Below are 16,668 nucleotides of genomic sequence, written 5' to 3'. Positions count from 1 at the left end.
GTACTTTGATAGGCTTATTAAATGTTTATTAAAATGTTCTCTTTTTTGTCTCCATGTATAGCGTTAATGGACTGTGGTGAACTAAAGGCATTCGAGTTGAATATGGAATCTGTCCCACCAGATGGATGGAATCAGCTGACACAAAGGAATCAGCCGAAACTGATCTGGTCGCAGAAGATGCTTCATCAAATATTTACTTCAAACACTTTCCACTTTGCTTTCTTTTTGACCAAACCAGAATGTTAATGTTCAAGATTTTGGGAATTTGGACAAGTTATGACAGTCAAGAGTATCTGTCCTCTCTCTATTTGAGATTTCACTTACTGTATGTGCCATAAAAGCGTATAACAATAAGAGCCATAATGCGTATCAGCTTTTGCCAGGCTCTGTTAACTGGAGCAATAATTTTGAACTTGCTCATCCTATATTATGTCTCGCGGGCCCAGCAGCAGATGATGGAGAAGCGTCGGGAACAAGGTAAGGGCTTAAAGAAAGCCTCTCTTCCTGTGGCAGGACTGGGAGCTATGGGTAATCTGGTTGGTGGAAGCATAGTTGGAGGCGTCAAATTGGGAGGCCTTGAGGGCAACGTGCGTGGCCCACGCGTCACAATCCTTGTTCGCGAATTTGAAGACTTTGAGAACTATGTTGGTGATGTTGCTCGCTCTTTTCTGCGGCAGAGACCAGAGTTGCCCTTCCTTGCTGTAGCCGAAAGTCCACCGTACCCTCCTTTGGCTCTTCCGGAGGGAGCCCGGCTCCTTGTGTTGTCGCCAAGCCCTGACCAGCCTCCACAAACTCATCGTCCCGAGTTCAACGTGCAGACGGAATTTGCTTTATTAGTTCCAGATGGTGTGGAGCTGGACCACGGCCGACAAATTGAGCGTCTCATTCGGGAGCTGGAAGGGGAAGGTGGCGGGCCGGTCAGACTGGTTGCTGCTCCAGTGCTGACCCGCTCGGCTGTGCAGTGCCTGCACCTTCGGGTTAATCTGCGGGAATGGACCGCCACCTACACCCCTGCGGCCTCAGGGAGCAGCGGTAGCGTCTGCACAGCCCTGCAGGGAGACGCCGTGGTTCTTATCCGTACCGAAGACCTCTTCAATCTCTCGGTTCCTTTAGGTCGCCCCCTGATGTCTTCCTTGTTTGTCCAAACATCTCTGCGGGGATGGAAGGTCAAGCTCCTGGAGGGACCTTCGTTCTCCGCCAGTCATCGGCCGCTGTTTAGCTCTGCACACAACCAGTGGAAGGCCGATAGTCGCCTGAAAGATGCCACCAATCACCTCATGCGTAGCTTTGGCCTGAAGCGCATAGTGTTGCCTGATGGTCGAGATCAGTGGTTTGGCTGCAGTAAAGAGACGCCACGATGTTTCGGCACAGTGCGTGACGACACACCGGAATACCTTTACATAGAGCGCTGGACTCCACCCTGCTGCTTGCGCGCCCTCCGAGAGACCACTAAATATGTTGTCAACATCTTGGAGAGCTCTGGCGTGCGTTACTGGCTGGAAGGGGGTTCTTTGTTGGGAGCTGCCCGACACCAGGACGTAATCCCATGGGACTATGATGTAGACTTGGGCATCTACTTGGAGGACGTTCCGAATTGCGACTACCTAAAGAACTTGGACTCAGGCTCACTGGTGGATGCTAACGGCTATGTGTGGGAGCGAGCGGTCGAGGGTGACTTCTACCGTGTGCAGTATAGTGAAGCAAACCATTTACATGTAGACTTGTGGCCCTTCTACCCCCGTAATGGAGTTATGACCAGGGACACTTGGACTGAGCACAAACAAGATGTGGAGTTCCCAGAACATTTCCTGCAACCCCTGGTGCCACTGCCGTTTGCTGGCATCACTGCTTATGGTCCGAACAACCACCGTGCCTTCTTGGAACTCAAGTTTGGGGAAGGGGTTATTGAGAACCCCCAGTACCCGAACCCTTCCAAGAAAAGGCTGGACAAGAGTCGCATTTTAGGATCATAGAAAGCAGTAACTCAATGTGACACAATTGTGTAATACGGCATTTCTGACATTTGAAAATCTTTTGAACTTTGAAGAGTATTACTACCAGACTAAATGTCTCTGTCTGTATCTGAACGCTTGAATGTTAGTATTTCTTGTCAATTTTATTTATTATATGTGTGCGTTGTGGTCTGCTGAGTCACGAATCTTTAAATTGTCTAAATATACTGTATGTAACAATGGTAATAAAAGTTCTGGAAGTCTAAGTATGTAATTTTTACACTGCTGAATCCCAGGAATGTCAAAATGGTGTAAAGGTCATAGCTTTTTTTTTAATTATAATACATGATATTAATATATCCATTTCTATAGCAATTAAACACAAAACAAAAGTTAGAATTTTTAAACTGATTGCCAGAGAAACGCACATTTTAAAAAAGCCTACATCATGGAAAACTGATTCATGTTTGTAGGTCCACAAGTAAAACATTTAATAAACAACCCAGGCAGCTCATTAAAACCTCAAAATGACTTCGCTGCTTTTCAGATGTATAGTCATCATTATACCACTATGAACTGTAGAGTGTAGGATGTTTTCATTGACATACGAGACTTGTAAACTGATGTTGAAAGAGGCTGGAATGCAAGAGAGGGTGGGTAAATCGGAAAATAGCTACTGTTTTATGCACCTATTCACTTTATTAATGATACTTGCACCAGGTAATTTAGACTGATGTTGTTTTTTTTATGCCATATGAATTTTTTTGTTTAGTTTTCATATAAATAAACATGTTGCATGATTAAAAAACTTCACACTTTTGATGTTTAAATTTTGAAGGGTTTTTTTTTTTCTGTCAGACTGTTTTACCTAAATTGTTGATGAATTGAACTCCTTTTTAACTGTTTTCTTTTGTCGTTTTGTTTGATTTGGTTTTGGCACAATGTGTTTCACAAATGTACTTTGTAATGTTCAGTATAGTACATTACATATGTAAATGCATAAAAATAACATTTACCACTTGCTGTGTCGTAACATGTCAATGCATTACAAATGTCTGGAAATGAACCACATGGAATTACTTTTGAGTTTTTAATTTGGTGTTCATGGTGTTGGATGTTGCAGGACAAGTGGAAATATAGTTACTGTAAAATGAACCACAAGGTGGCGCAGTAGGCCATGAAGTCTTCAAACATGCTGAACAATAATTCGTTCATTCTAATTCTGATAATTCATTCATTCTAAATCAAACCGAGACAGGAGCCTTGTAACACCTTAAAGGGGTTTATTTTGCGATAATGACCAACTGACTATACAATATCATGCTTATTAAAGGGCTTCTTTCCAAATAAATAAATGCACTGACATAATTTGAGTCATGAAATTTAAATTCGAGTTGAAATTATGTGAGAAGAAAGACTGGATTGATATGAGAAACTAGCACAGCTATATATAGGAAATCAGCAACCAGTCTTCCAGAGAGCTGTAAAATAAACATGATATAGACAATAAGAAATATGATAACCAAACAAGTGGTTATCCTTTGGTTAGTTGTAAAATTCTCTGGCATGCAATATGTACATCATTATACTGAATAAGCCCCAGTATAGGCCCCAAATGGGTTTGTCCATGGGTTCTATGTCAGCCCTATCTGAATTAGCCCCAGTATGGGCTCCGAATGGGTTTTCCACGGATTTCATGTCGGCCCTATTTGAATTAGCCCCAGTATGAGCCCCAAAGGCATTTTTTTTCCATGAATTCCATGTCAGCCCTATCTGAATAAGTCTCAGTATGGGCCCCAAATGCATTTTTTTTACATGGGTTTCATGCCGGCCCTATCTAAATTAGCCCCAGTATGAGCCCCAAATGGGTTTGTCCTTGGGTTTCATGTCGGCCCTATCTGAATTAGCCCTAATATAGGCCCCAAATAGATTTGTCCATAGGTTCTATGTCGGCCCTATTTGAATTAGCCCCAGTATGGGCCCCGAATGGGTTTTCCACGGGTTTCATGTCGGCCCTATCTGAATTAGCCCCAGTATGAGCCCCAAATGGGTTTGTCCATGGGTTTCATGTTGGCCCTATCTGAATTAGCCCTAATATAGGCCCCAAATGGGTTTGTCCATAGGTTCTATGTCGGCCCTATTTGAATTAGCCCCAGTATGGGCCCCAAATGGGTTTTCCACGGGTTTCATGTCGGCCCTATCTGAATTAGCCCCAGTATGAGCCCCAAATGGGTTTGTCCATGGGTTTCATGTCGGCCCTATCTGAATTAGCCCTAATATAGGCCCCAAATGGGTTTGTCCATAGGTTCTATGTCGGCCCTATTTGAATTAGCCCCAGTATGAGCCCAAAGGCATTTTTTTCCATGAATTCCATGTCAGTCCTATCTGAGTAAGTCTCAGTATGGGCCCCAAATGCATATTTTTTTTTTTTTTTTAAATGGGTTTCATGTCGGCATTGTGTAAATTAGCCCCAGTATGGGCCCCATATGGGTTTGTGGATCGGTTTCAGCCTGTACACTAGGTTTATCTATGGTTTCCATGTTAGCCCTGTCTGAATTAGCCCCCAAACCCACTTGGGGCCCATATACATTGGCCCCAACATGTAATGTCAGCTGGGAACTCATAAGACAGACAACATCACAGTTTATTTAAAAAAAATTCTTTATTCCGAAGTCTGTGTGGAGTACATTCACTGGTTCTCTTAACAGTACTCTTTGGCTCTGCTGATGACATCATCAAGCAACCATTTATGATACAACCACGTTAAACCCACATATATCCGCAACAACAGAGCAGCTACACTACAGCCACCTGGAATGAAAAGCCTTTACAGTACTGCACGTACTGCAGGCTTTTAATGGAGTGAAGTCAGTCAGCAGAACAGATGGATTTTAAATAATACATTTGATTTGAAATACATCTTGAGCACTAACAGAACAGAAAAGATAGACTGATAATAGTGCAGATAAGCACTCTATTAAAATGTTTGTGAGCAAATACAAAAAAAAAAGATTAATGTTTATCTTTGGTCGGATTTAACTGCACATCGATCAACTGTGAGTCAAACTTAAGTGATTTCTACAGAAATTAGCTATTATGTCGACTTTCTTCTCATCACTGACAAACATTTGGTCAACATACAGTACACTAGCGAACATCTTGCACCCTGTCACCTGATATTTTCCTTCTGCTGGTGTGTTTAGGTTGAACATATATAAAACATTTCTTAAAACAAACAAACAAACAAACAAAAAACACTTTAGAATAAAGTAATTCTGCTAGTTAACAGAATATTCTGCCTGATTCCTCCTCATAAAATTCAATACCTTCTGAAAATGACAGGCATTCCATATTTGTGCTCTTCTCCAAATAACATGCATAGTAAATTCATTTCTGTTTTTTTTTTAACAAAAAAAAGGATATGCAAACAATCCCCCCCCCCCAAATTCTTTAACAAAAACAAACAAACAAAAAAAAAAAAAATTCTGAGCAAAACATAGAAAGCCCACAGTGTTTGTAACACATCTAACATGTTCCTACACCCCATGAAGAAGCAATATTCCAGAATCCAAAATCTCACTTCCAGTCTGGATTCATCTAATCTGTGGCTTTCTTCTGAAACTGATCAAAATGAAACCAATACACCTCTTGACCTCAGATAGTTGCTTATCAACCAGCACACAGAGAACTCTCTCACCTACAGGTTTCCACAGTCTTATCTGAACAGCCTTGCAGCTTTAAGACACAAGATATAACTTGCTAGTGTTCACGTCTGATCAACTTGACCCCAAAGAGGACGCCACAAAACATAATGGTGTCTGCATAAAGACAAAGATGCAGAAGGCAAGATGTCAGCTCTTAACTGTGAGTTAAGGTTAAAGTTCAGGCTTCCTACACCTTTCTTTTGGCCCCTGAGTTCAGTGAAGGTATCAGCACCTGTTAGATGGACCAACATCTGAGGAGCCCGAGGTGTTTTAAAGGGAATCAGCATGAACGAGGTATTTCAAAACGCCATAACGGAACAGAACGCCAACTAAAGTGTATTATTTGGTGTGTTGATTAGACAGTGAAGGATGCAAAGGTTCTTGCAGGTACTTTGGCTTTTTAAAGAGATGTTTTGCATGAAAAAGGTGTTGAAAGAAATCTGAGTTTTAATTTAGGAGCATATATTAAGAACTATCAGGGCATGTATTATAATAATAATAATAATAATAATAATAAATGATAATAATAATAAGATCATTTTAAAAGGCCGGACTGACTTTTTGTATATTCAAAAGGAGTAAAAGTTCCAAAATGTCCATCATCTAATAAATAATTGTTCAAGCATGTTTCCATCTAAATGTGCATAAGTTTTGGCAGACTCTTTTCATAAGAGCTAGGTACAGAGGAGGGTCAAGAGCATGTTAATTTAAACCAGCATCTCTCCCATGGTCACTGTGTAGATGCAGAGACTGATTTAGTGAGATCAGTCAGGTAGGGAAGGAAAGTTTGTTGAAATACTGTGCAAATCTACATAATGGACTCCTTGTCACAGGGTTTAGGTCCAGCAACCTCTTCCAATTCAAAGTTTCCCTGTTTCTCGATAAGTGGAGAGCTTTCTGGCCTGGAGGCGGGATCTTCTTCTTTCTCCACTCGCACCTTAGTTAGCTCAATTCCCTCCTTTTTACTGGAAGTGCGATCTACGAAATACTGCAGAAGACCTGCTCCGTAGGCGTCACCTTCAACATTGATGACGGTGCAAGTGCGATCTCTAAATGAAGAAAAAACACAGAAAAGACAATAATTATCCTCATGTTTTTAAAAAATGAGAACGCAATATAATAAAATCCATCCTTGTTTTCCTCCCTATCAGCTATCCTTTCAGTTTTACCACACCATCTTTCTCTTTAACCTAAAAAAAAAAAACCATCTAAACCTGATACTCACACAAGCCAGTCCACAGCCAAGATGAGGGACAGATCGCTGGTTGGAAGCCCCACTGATTCCAAAATGATGGCCAGCGTCAGCACACCTCCAGCAGGGATGCCAGCAGCTCCCACGCTAGACGCCGTCGCAGTCACGCTATAAAGGAGATAAAAAAAATAAAAAAAATCAGTTAGTCTACAAACATCTTCCAATCAAGCAGAGTACAGAGGTGACTAAAAGACATCCAATGAACTCACAGGATGGTGATGACCTGGACAAAGTCCAGTGGGATCCCGTTAAGCTGAGCGATGAACACTGCAGCTACACACTGGAAGCAGGCGGCTCCGTCCATGTTGACAGTTGCTCCGATGGGCAGGATGAAGCGGCTGATATGCTTGGACACACCGTTGTTCTCCTCCACACATTTCATCATTAGGGGCAACGTGGCAGAGCTGATCAGAAAAACTGATGGTTATTTCCTGCTTAATTATGCATATGCAATACTCATTTAATAAATCAAATCAAAACAAGGTGAGTAATCAAACTTAAATTGGTTTAATAATACATCAAATCTAGGAATCTGATCACAAGTGGTCACAGGAGACACAGCTGTGGTGCATGATACTCCCAGGAGTGATAGTCTCAGCGGACCACTTGTGTTCGGATCCAAGATGGATGTAAATACCAGGTTTTATACAGACTTAAAAAGAGGTTGGAGTGTTAAACAGATCATAAACTGATAAAGACGGAGAATGTGAGTGCTGTGTGCTCAGGCTCCGGCTAAGCCGTTCTCAGCACAATCAAAATTCAACAACCAGAGTGGCAGGATGTAAGTGATGGCTTGTCATTTCAGAGTTTCTACTGAGAGTGCGAATGCAACCAGAAAAATGGTCCTAACATAACATTTAGTTCTCGGGGGACTGCCCTGGTGGCTAATTCCTATATCTGGGCTCCTATAACTACCTGGTGCCAAAGCCCCTATAGATGCCAATAAGAACCTTTATTTTGAAGAGTGCAAGTAGGTGCTGTTCATTTACCTAGATGAGGTTCCAAAGGCAGTAGCCAAAGCGGTGACCAATCCCAGCAAGAAAGTGTAGGGGTTCTTCCGTGTAATCACGAAGTAAATGAGCGGGAGGATGAAGAGACCGTGGATGGCATGGCCAATGACGCAGCAGGCGATGTACTTCCCGAGGCTGGCGAACAGCAAGCCAACATCCTCCATTTCCACAATCTTAGCAGCAACCAGGAACATAATACCCAGTGGTGCATACCTTCAGACAGGAAGACATTGAGATATGGTGATCCACAAATTGGGAACAAACATCACTAAACACAATGAAAGCACATGACGTTCCCTTACCACATGATCCAGGAGACCAACACCATGGTGGCCTCATTGAAAGAGTTGAAGAACTTAATAAGGATCTCTCCTTCCTCTCCAAGTTTCCTCAAAGCCACCCCAAATACCATAGCAAACACGATGAGACCCAGGATGTTCATGCCATCCACATCTGTGCCAACTGGAACCTAAAATCAAAGACATAAATGACTGAATTCAAGGGGGGAGAAAGAAAAGTTTTTTTTTTTTTTTTTTTTTTAAATGACATTAAACCACTAATATGTATATTATGTTTTATAATACATTTCTAGAATGTAAAAAAAAATAGCATGAAATAATTAAATCATTGAATATTTATATATACGTATATATACGAACAAGGTTTTTAAAAGTGTTAAAAAAAAAAAAATTAAAAAAAAAAGGAGATAATTGATTTTGATGTTTTATGAAGTGTTAACAATGAGATTACATGGTTTTTATAAATCAATGAACACTGCTTTTGTCTTTTTTTTTTTACAAGATGGACAAAATTTGTCACCAAAAAAGTTACTAGGTTTAACCAAAATTCCGGTTTTACCGAATGACACTTTTGGTTATACCGAATGACAATATTTTCAAACAATGCTAACAGGCTGATATCTAGCTAGCTAATGAAATGACAATCAAACATTTTATATTTAGTACAAGTTTTTGAAATATTACAACATTTTCCATGTTTTATAGCGGTTGTACCGAATGACCTGATGTTACGGAACATCAGCAAGTGAAAACATTAAATTTTTCAAATAGTTAAAAGAGAGTTAATTACTTTGCTTCACAAGCATGTGGTCCTTCTGAATGATGTTACGTCCTATCACATGATATTGACCGCATGACTTGATCCAAAATGGTCCCTTTATATTGGTTACTCCGAATTACTTCAATGAAATTCATTTTTCCGGACATTCTTTCTCAAAGCAACGACTTCTACACATAATTTTAATCCCATTTTGCACTGTGTTGATATATGATATTATAAAATCATGCCAGAATAAAAAAATATATATATACATTTATTACATTTTAAGATATTTTAAATCACAAATGAAATGGCTGTATTGGACTTTGGACAGTTAAACCGAATGACCTTTTGACCGAAAAATCTTTAAAATACCTTAATATCTCACAAAATATAATTAAAACCTTTTGTAAAATAAATATATAATCTATGTATTAATAGAATATTTTTTTAAACAAATGTTTTTATATTAGATATATTTCTAGAAATATATTTATTATTTATACAAAAATCTGGACTTTCAAGACAATCCTAGGATAAATCTGGGACTTGGTACCTTTTCCATGGAGAAGATGGTCGCGTTGGTGTCATTTTTCACAATCTTGTAACCAGTGGCATACTGTGAAGAAGAAATGTTCAGAATCATCAAATAATCACACGTCACATATTAAACACATCTGCTTTTCATGTTAAACCAAATCTTGTTAAACCTACCGACTGAAAGGCAGCTGATACCAGGTTCGATGGGAAGATATTTCTGAAAGAAGACGACAGGAAGGAATTATATAACTGACATACTCGCAAACCAGATATAAATAAATCAGCCAATTAAATCAAACAAAGCCTAACTAGTTGTTAAATGTCAGTAGTTTATGTTTTCATATCTTGCAGTGACTAAAACGCAAAGTATACTGAAGTTTTTACGCATTCACTAGGGCATGTGACAACTGTTGATATCAGCTTAGTACTACAAGCGTACTGTACGCACATGTGCCTTGAAGATATTTGCACTAATTAGTTGGTTCACAAGGTGGCAAAACTGTACTGCTGTTCTGAAAGGCTACGCATTTGGTTGTATGTATAAGCTAAGCATTCACATAAAAACTGAAGTGTACTTTGAGCATTAGCAAACACTATTCAGAGCAAGGTAGTGAGAGAACAAAGATCCAATTCTAGCCACAGTTTCAGCCCGCTGGCAATAAAAATCCTCACAGTCCTGACCAGCTAATCCCTTAGCGGCCTGATGTGGAAATAACTTTTTATTTAGTCCGATTATATCCCTCCACTAAGCCCAATTCCACACATTACCTTCTACACCTATAACCCCGTTCCCTCCAATGGAGAAAAACTAGACGAGCACTAGGACCTGCCTGGAGATGGGGATTAATGACAAACACAGCATTCAGGAATATTCCGGTATCCCTGACCTTAATATGGTCTGTGTGCATAAAAAAAAAAAAAAAAAAAAAAAAAAAAAGAGGAAGTCTCCAGTTGGATGGACAAATAATGCCTGGTATGATGTTAATATGACCTGTGTGCCACTTTTTATCCAAGTGAAACCACAAAAACAGCTATGTTTGAGTTACATCTTCAAAAAAAGGCAAGTAAAAAGCGCCATTTCAGACTCGATTCTGAACACATCTGGTATCTGTTGCCCATAGGGACCTTTCCAATAAATCGCAATCATTCCCCACTAACACCTAAAGAAGCCTGGAAGGTGTGAGGAGACGAGTGCCATCGTAAAATAGTACAGCTGAAGCAAGATGAGACTGGAAAACCGAGAGAAGATCAACTTCAAAATTGCTGTGCTGTGCAACAGGCTGCTTCCCAGACAGCAGGTCACTGCCAAACACCTATGCCAGGGGTTGTTCTCTCCTCAAATTTCCCTTGTCTGAACATTCAGAGGACAGCAAGAACCTAAAATACATGCAAAAACCTTAAATGAAACCCAAACACACCAGAGGAACCTGCATATCAATACTGGTATGACCAGTTCACACCATTGAAATATTTGATTACTGACGCACTCAAATGTTGTCACAGCTTTCCAAAGCGTTACATTGAAATCAAAGTGAGCTGGGTGGGACGAGCACTATTTAGGCATCGTTTACAACTAATAATACCACGCAACGACAAATATGTCAACAATTTAATGACTCAGTGCATTCCAAGTATGACTGGTAGGCGTGATTGAAGTTCCTTCTTTCTACAAAGGCGTGTAAAAAGGGACACACGTCAAACAGGACCTTATTGAAACGTGGCACTGCACACACCTTATGAAAGCTTAAAGATTTATCTCAAGTCCGGTGTTTGTTGACATATTAAAAGTAACTATTAACAGATAAATATAACTACACTCTGACTTTGCCCTGTCTAAAATAAACTTTCACAAAGTTTACACAAAAAAGGCCATGCTGGGGGGAAAACGTGTGAATTTCACATTCACTGTACACAAAGCATGCACTAATGGATTTAAGGAACAATTCACCCAGAAATGAATCATTTACTGACCCTCATAACATTCCATAATGCATGTGATTTGCTTTCTTCAGTAGAACACAAAAAAAAAAATTTAGCAGAATGTTCAAGCTGCTCTTTTCCATACAATGAAAGTGAATGGTGACCATAGCGGTCAGGCAATATTTCAGTGAAATTACTTAAATTTTAGTCTGTTTTAGAGGTCGACCGATTGATCGGTTTTGCCGATTATTCGGCGCCGATAACCAATTGCTGGAACGATAGTTTTTCCGTGTTGCGTCCATTGCTGGAGCAGCTGAGAAGGGTCCGCTGTCATGATACAGTACGTGAGCGGCCTCTTGAGGCAAAATCACTGACACCTCATGGAGTTTGTTTTGACACACAAGACTGCGCGCTGCACAGAGCGGGACACTTCAGATACAGATTTAGATAACGAACCGGTACATATACAGTACATGTTTTCATATTATTATGAAGTAATTCTTTTGTTGACTAGATGCTGCATTAGTACAGAACAGCAGTATGTTTTCCGTCAAGACTGAGAGGATGCTAACATTAGTAGAAGCGGTTAAAACAATATGACAAAAACACACACCAGTCCAACCCAAATGTTTAATATCACGTTTGTTACCATCTGTTTGCATTAGTTTATATCCAGCTGGTCGCTTTTTATACATTCGTTATCCAGCTAAGTTGCATATTTAAAAGTAGAGACGTGAGAAAGCAAATTGGCATATTCATGCAGCCAAAAGAAACATTAAATCAGAAACACATCCAACTTCAGTTCCTTTTTTATAGTCACGGTTATATATATTGTTTTGTTTTTTTTTTCTAAAAATTAAAGCAAATAAAATGGGAGAGTATACATACAATCAGTGTTGCCAAATCCATGGTTTTCCCACTGAATTGGGTTACTTTATCACTGTTGCGACCCCAAATAACGTGATATGTAGCCCCTGGAATAGAAATTTTACCCGCCAAAAACGTGGATTTTACCCCCCAGAATGCGATTGGGCTCGTTTTTTTAGTAGCAATTGGGTGGGTTTTGTTGTGAAAACCTGGCAACCCTGCATAAATTATATATACATATGCATCTAATTTCAATGCTATGGCCTTTGTGTAGATGTTTAAAGATGGCCATCTATAAGCATTACTGTTTGGATTTATATGAAATGGTAACATTTGTCCATTTGTAACATTAACTAAGGTTAATAAAAGTATTGTTCATTTGTTCATTTCAACATTTACTAATACATTTTTATGTTGCATCTTTTAACATTAGTTGATGCACTCTGAACTAACATGAATGATAAAGGTATAATTAATATATTAATATTTATTTAAAACGTCCAGTACATTTTCATGTTTTTTGTAATAAAGTTCAGCACTATTTTATGTGTTGTTTGTTTTCATTTACTCTCTATTTTAAAAACTATCGGTTATCGACTAGCATGGTCCAACCTAGTTATCGTAAAATCGACTATTTGTCGACCGCTAGTCTTTGACACAAACCAAACAATATGGCTTAAAAAGATGTGAACTGTAGCGCACGAGTTGTGCGGATCACTATTATTTTGGTTTTTGGTCCCTTTTGGCGCTCAACGGCTCATTCACTGGAAAAGATCAGTGTGAACATTTTTTTAAAACTGCTGTTGTGTTCCACAAAGAAAGAAGGTCACATAGGTTTGCAACATCAAGACTCGCTTAACTTTTAAGATAAACTACACCTTTTGCGTAATACAGGGGGAATATGGGCTTGTTCCACCACATGCTGTCAGGGTCTTGCCTTAGCATTAAACCTGATAAGGTAACAACTACAGATAACAGCTGAAACAAGTTTAAACTTAGAACACAGATGCTACAACGTGCTGTTTGTAGACTTTCAACTGAACGACCGTCTGAGTGTGAAATCAGCAGGGTCCGCGGTGGTCCTTGTGATTGTATGGCAGGATTTATTCACAGTGAAACCCCAAGAGAGAAGACCCTTTGATGGATGACACGAGCTACATCAGCTGCCTAATGTTTGCATGAGTTTGCACGTGCGTGTTGCCCTTCATGTGGCAAGCATACGCTGCCTTATTGACTTGCCCTGGAGACACAAAAAAGTAATACTACAAATGTTTCAGCTGGCTTTAAATTAGGAACCGCAATTTCTTCGAATTATGTTTTCTGAGGAATTGGTCAAAAGTACAAAACAAGAAAATGACGAAGAAGAACATGCAAACTAAAATAGCTTGTCTGTTATGGTTGAACTAAAAACAGAATTTTAGTGAAAAACTTGTGTTAGATTTAGAAGTTATTAAACTGCATTAAACTAAAGCAGCCTCAATGCTGTTATAAAACAAGCTTTGGCTGTTTAGCTCCTTCGGTATTGTGGGAATGAATGCACGACTGTTAGCAGTCGAAACCCTCAACAATTATCAACCATTATTATTCCTTTAGTCTTGAAACCAGAATCTGTAAATCAATTGCTATAAACTTAAAGAGAGGAAAGAAAGACTACATTTTTCTGTCTCCATTTACTCACTCTCAAGTTGTTCCAAACCTGTTTGAGTTTCTTTCTTCTGTTGAACACAAAAGAAATTAGCCATTGACTTCCATAGTATTTTTACTATTGTATTTTTTTCCTACTACGGAAGTTAATGGCTACCGTCAACTGTTTGGTCACCAACATTCTTCAAAATATCTTCTTTTTAGTTCAACAGAAGAAAGAAACACAAACAGGTTTGGAACAACTTGAGAGTGAGTAAATGACGACAACTGTCATTTTTGGGTGAACTATCCCTTTAAGATGACCAGGTTTCTGAAATGATATAAACCACAATGAAGTGGTTTTATCTATTACTTAAAAGTGGGACATTTTTTCTAAGTAAATAAGATTAAGTATGAAGTTGAAATGAGCTTATGTGCGATATGTTTGATTTTTGTATGATTTTAACACAAAGGTATACAGAACATTTCATCTCTCACTTTGTGGGCCGAGTGACATTTCCAAGGACAGTCCACAAAAAACAGAAAAGCCCCGTTTCTCTTGGGTCAGGTCACCCTAATTTGTGTCAGTGTAAATATTTACGTTTTGTAAATATTCTTATTAACAAGCGTGTCTTGTGTAGTTGTGAGAAGGTTTACAAAAATGTCTTTTTGGTTGTTGTTTACTTGCTTTTGAAGGTAAATGAGAACAGAGTGTCCTCTTCACATCATTCAGTAAAACACATGATGAAATTTGACCTGTTTACAGCACAACAAACAGGGCCAAACCCCAAAACCCACCCATAGTCGGTTTTAGGCAGGCTTATGGAATGCAAGAGATGTTCACCTCTTTTCAAAGAACAAATACATATTTTCTTTAAAAACGTGTATTTATTTTAATTACTAGTGCCTCGCTCCATCATATAACGCTAAAAAAAAAAAAAAAAAAAAAAAATCGAAACATTTGTGAATTTACTCTCTTGAGTTAAGGAAACCACACACCAAGAAAAAGGAATGGGTTAAGTGCCACATCCTATAAACTGACCATCAACCTGCATCCTCTTCAGAGCGGATTAACACGTGACACGCAGCTGATGCAACTCAAGTGTTCGTTTACAGCACATGTAGATTAACATCACGCAACCCACGCTATAGATAGTCAAAATGTCGCTAAATGAATTTACGATAGTCGGTGCAACAATAAGTGGCGTTATTTTTTTATTTTTTTTTTAAAAAAAGGGTGATTATAAAAAAAAAAAAACCATAGTATACTTAAGGCGGTTCCTGAGCAGTAACGCCTTTCAGGCTATACATGTGGATGACAGCTCCGATTCAGTTTATCTAGGCAATAGCAGCAGCGTTTTTAAACATATGTTGGACAACTTTTTGACTCCAGTTACATAATTCGTCACAAATGTATCTACCCTTACTTGTTCGTTTACATATTTACTTAACTTGTTCTTTCCTCTTCCTGTTTGGCTAAGCTGAGCTGGCACTGGCAAATGAAGGGGAGTTAAAATCATCGATTCTTTCGAACAGTTAGCTTAAAATGGTTAATATGGTGGTCGCTGGCACATTATATGGTCTAAAATTTTAACAAGGCATATGCTTTTTACGACTGAGTTGTGTTTTAATAGTGGTGTTTATTGTAATGTTGTCTGCCCCAGCTCAAAATGTGTTTGTATTTGAATAAAATGCTATTAATACCAACTTTGTTTGGTATGAATGTTGATAAAATGCATGTAAATTACTATTCATTTGCTAAAATGTCTGCTATTCAGTTCAGTCCGTTTTTGTGCACCGGCTCAATCATGGAAAAGAACCGTTCGTTCACTAAACTGACATCGATACTGCTTTAGATAATAACCATACATGTCATAGTTTATTCGTTTAAAAGAAATTTAACAACATGAAAGAGTTGGAAACACTGTCGGACTAATTCCGAATCAAAATCGCAAAATGTGCGAACACGTGTTTATTGGCGTAACTGCGAGGAACAATTTACGCCACAATTACTTTCCGGGTACCCACGACGTCACGCTGTTGACTTACCTTATCAAGTCTAAAAACGAATCGATAACTTCTTTGGCTTCGGGAACAGCGCTGTCATCCTGAGTGATGATGGATAGTTTTTTCCCGTCATTGGCACCAGGCTTTATAATGAACGCCATGATAACGCCGATAGCCGACGAGATCAAAGTGGTCACCAGAAAGAAGAGCATCGCCCAGCCGCCCAACTTGCCCAGGGCTTTGGGGTCAATGCTGGCAGCCCCGGACACCAGACTACAGACCACCAGAGGAATAATGATCATTTTAAGCAGGCGGATGAGCAGCTCACCGGGAAACCCGAAGTAAATGATCTGAGTGCGGCTCAACCCGGCGCTGCGCACGCCGAGCCCAATGAACACGCCGACGATGACCGCTGACACCGTCAGGATGACCAGCAGATTGGCCATGGCGACCCGTTTCAGCTTCTGCCCGGTGGTCTCCGGCTCGCTCGTCTTGCGGTCACTCAAGCCATTGGCGACGGCTGTGTCCCCTATATGCGCTTCACCGTTGGAAGTCTTTACATCTTCTATTGCGATCTTTTCTTCCGTCATTGTGCTATCTGAAGGTGTCCTGATGTTCGGAGAGTGAATGTAAAAGTCTCAGGAGTCTTTAGTGCGAGCTGATAGTCTCTGCTCTCTCCTCGTGTAGTGCTGGTAGCGTGGAAATGAAGGGTGTAAAAACGCGCCTTGGAGAGA

General features: G+C 39.6%; 2 protein-coding genes across 4 annotated transcripts in view; one reads left to right on the top strand and one right to left on the bottom strand.

Annotated features, from left to right (window-relative positions):
- The window catches only part of fkrp (fukutin related protein), a 7,852-nt gene extending 2,449 nt beyond the window's left edge, over nucleotides 1–5,403 (top strand). For all 3 annotated transcript variants that reach the window (XM_051863578.1, XM_051863577.1, XM_051863576.1), the window contains exon 2: nucleotides 62–5,403. In XM_051863578.1, the coding sequence (XP_051719538.1) occupies nucleotides 363–1,973 (1,611 nt within the window). In that variant the 5' untranslated portion in view covers nucleotides 62–362 and the 3' untranslated portion in view covers nucleotides 1,974–5,403. The remainder of the gene's footprint in view (nucleotides 1–61) is intronic.
- Nucleotides 4,596–16,668, bottom strand: slc1a5 (solute carrier family 1 member 5). Its single transcript, XM_051863575.1, has 8 exons — nucleotides 15,977–16,668; nucleotides 9,692–9,734; nucleotides 9,534–9,596; nucleotides 8,221–8,387; nucleotides 7,898–8,131; nucleotides 7,118–7,312; nucleotides 6,882–7,016; nucleotides 4,596–6,705 (listed from the first exon to the last, which is right to left on the bottom strand). The coding sequence occupies exons 1-8, from the start codon at nucleotides 16,522–16,524 to the stop codon at nucleotides 6,465–6,467; spliced, it is 1,626 nt and encodes a 541-aa protein (XP_051719535.1). The 5' UTR covers nucleotides 16,525–16,668; the 3' UTR covers nucleotides 4,596–6,464.

This window comes from Ctenopharyngodon idella, chromosome 15 (assembly GCF_019924925.1).
Source record: "Ctenopharyngodon idella isolate HZGC_01 chromosome 15, HZGC01, whole genome shotgun sequence".
In the NCBI taxonomy this organism is placed as follows: Eukaryota; Metazoa; Chordata; class Actinopteri; order Cypriniformes; family Xenocyprididae; genus Ctenopharyngodon; species Ctenopharyngodon idella.
This window is presented reverse-complemented; position numbering and strand designations above follow the sequence as displayed.

Coding starts and splice junctions, on each gene's coding strand:
- slc1a5 (XM_051863575.1), bottom strand. CDS start 16,524: ATGACGGAAGAAAAGATCGCAATAGAAGATGTAAAGACTTCCAACGGT. Junction 9,597..9,691: donor TATCAGCTGCCTTTCAGTCG/GTAGGTTTAACA, acceptor TCTTCTTCACAG/TATGCCACTGGTTACAAGAT. Junction 6,706..6,881: donor TTGGCTGTGGACTGGCTTGT/GTGAGTATCAGG, acceptor TTCTTCATTTAG/AGATCGCACTTGCACCGTCA.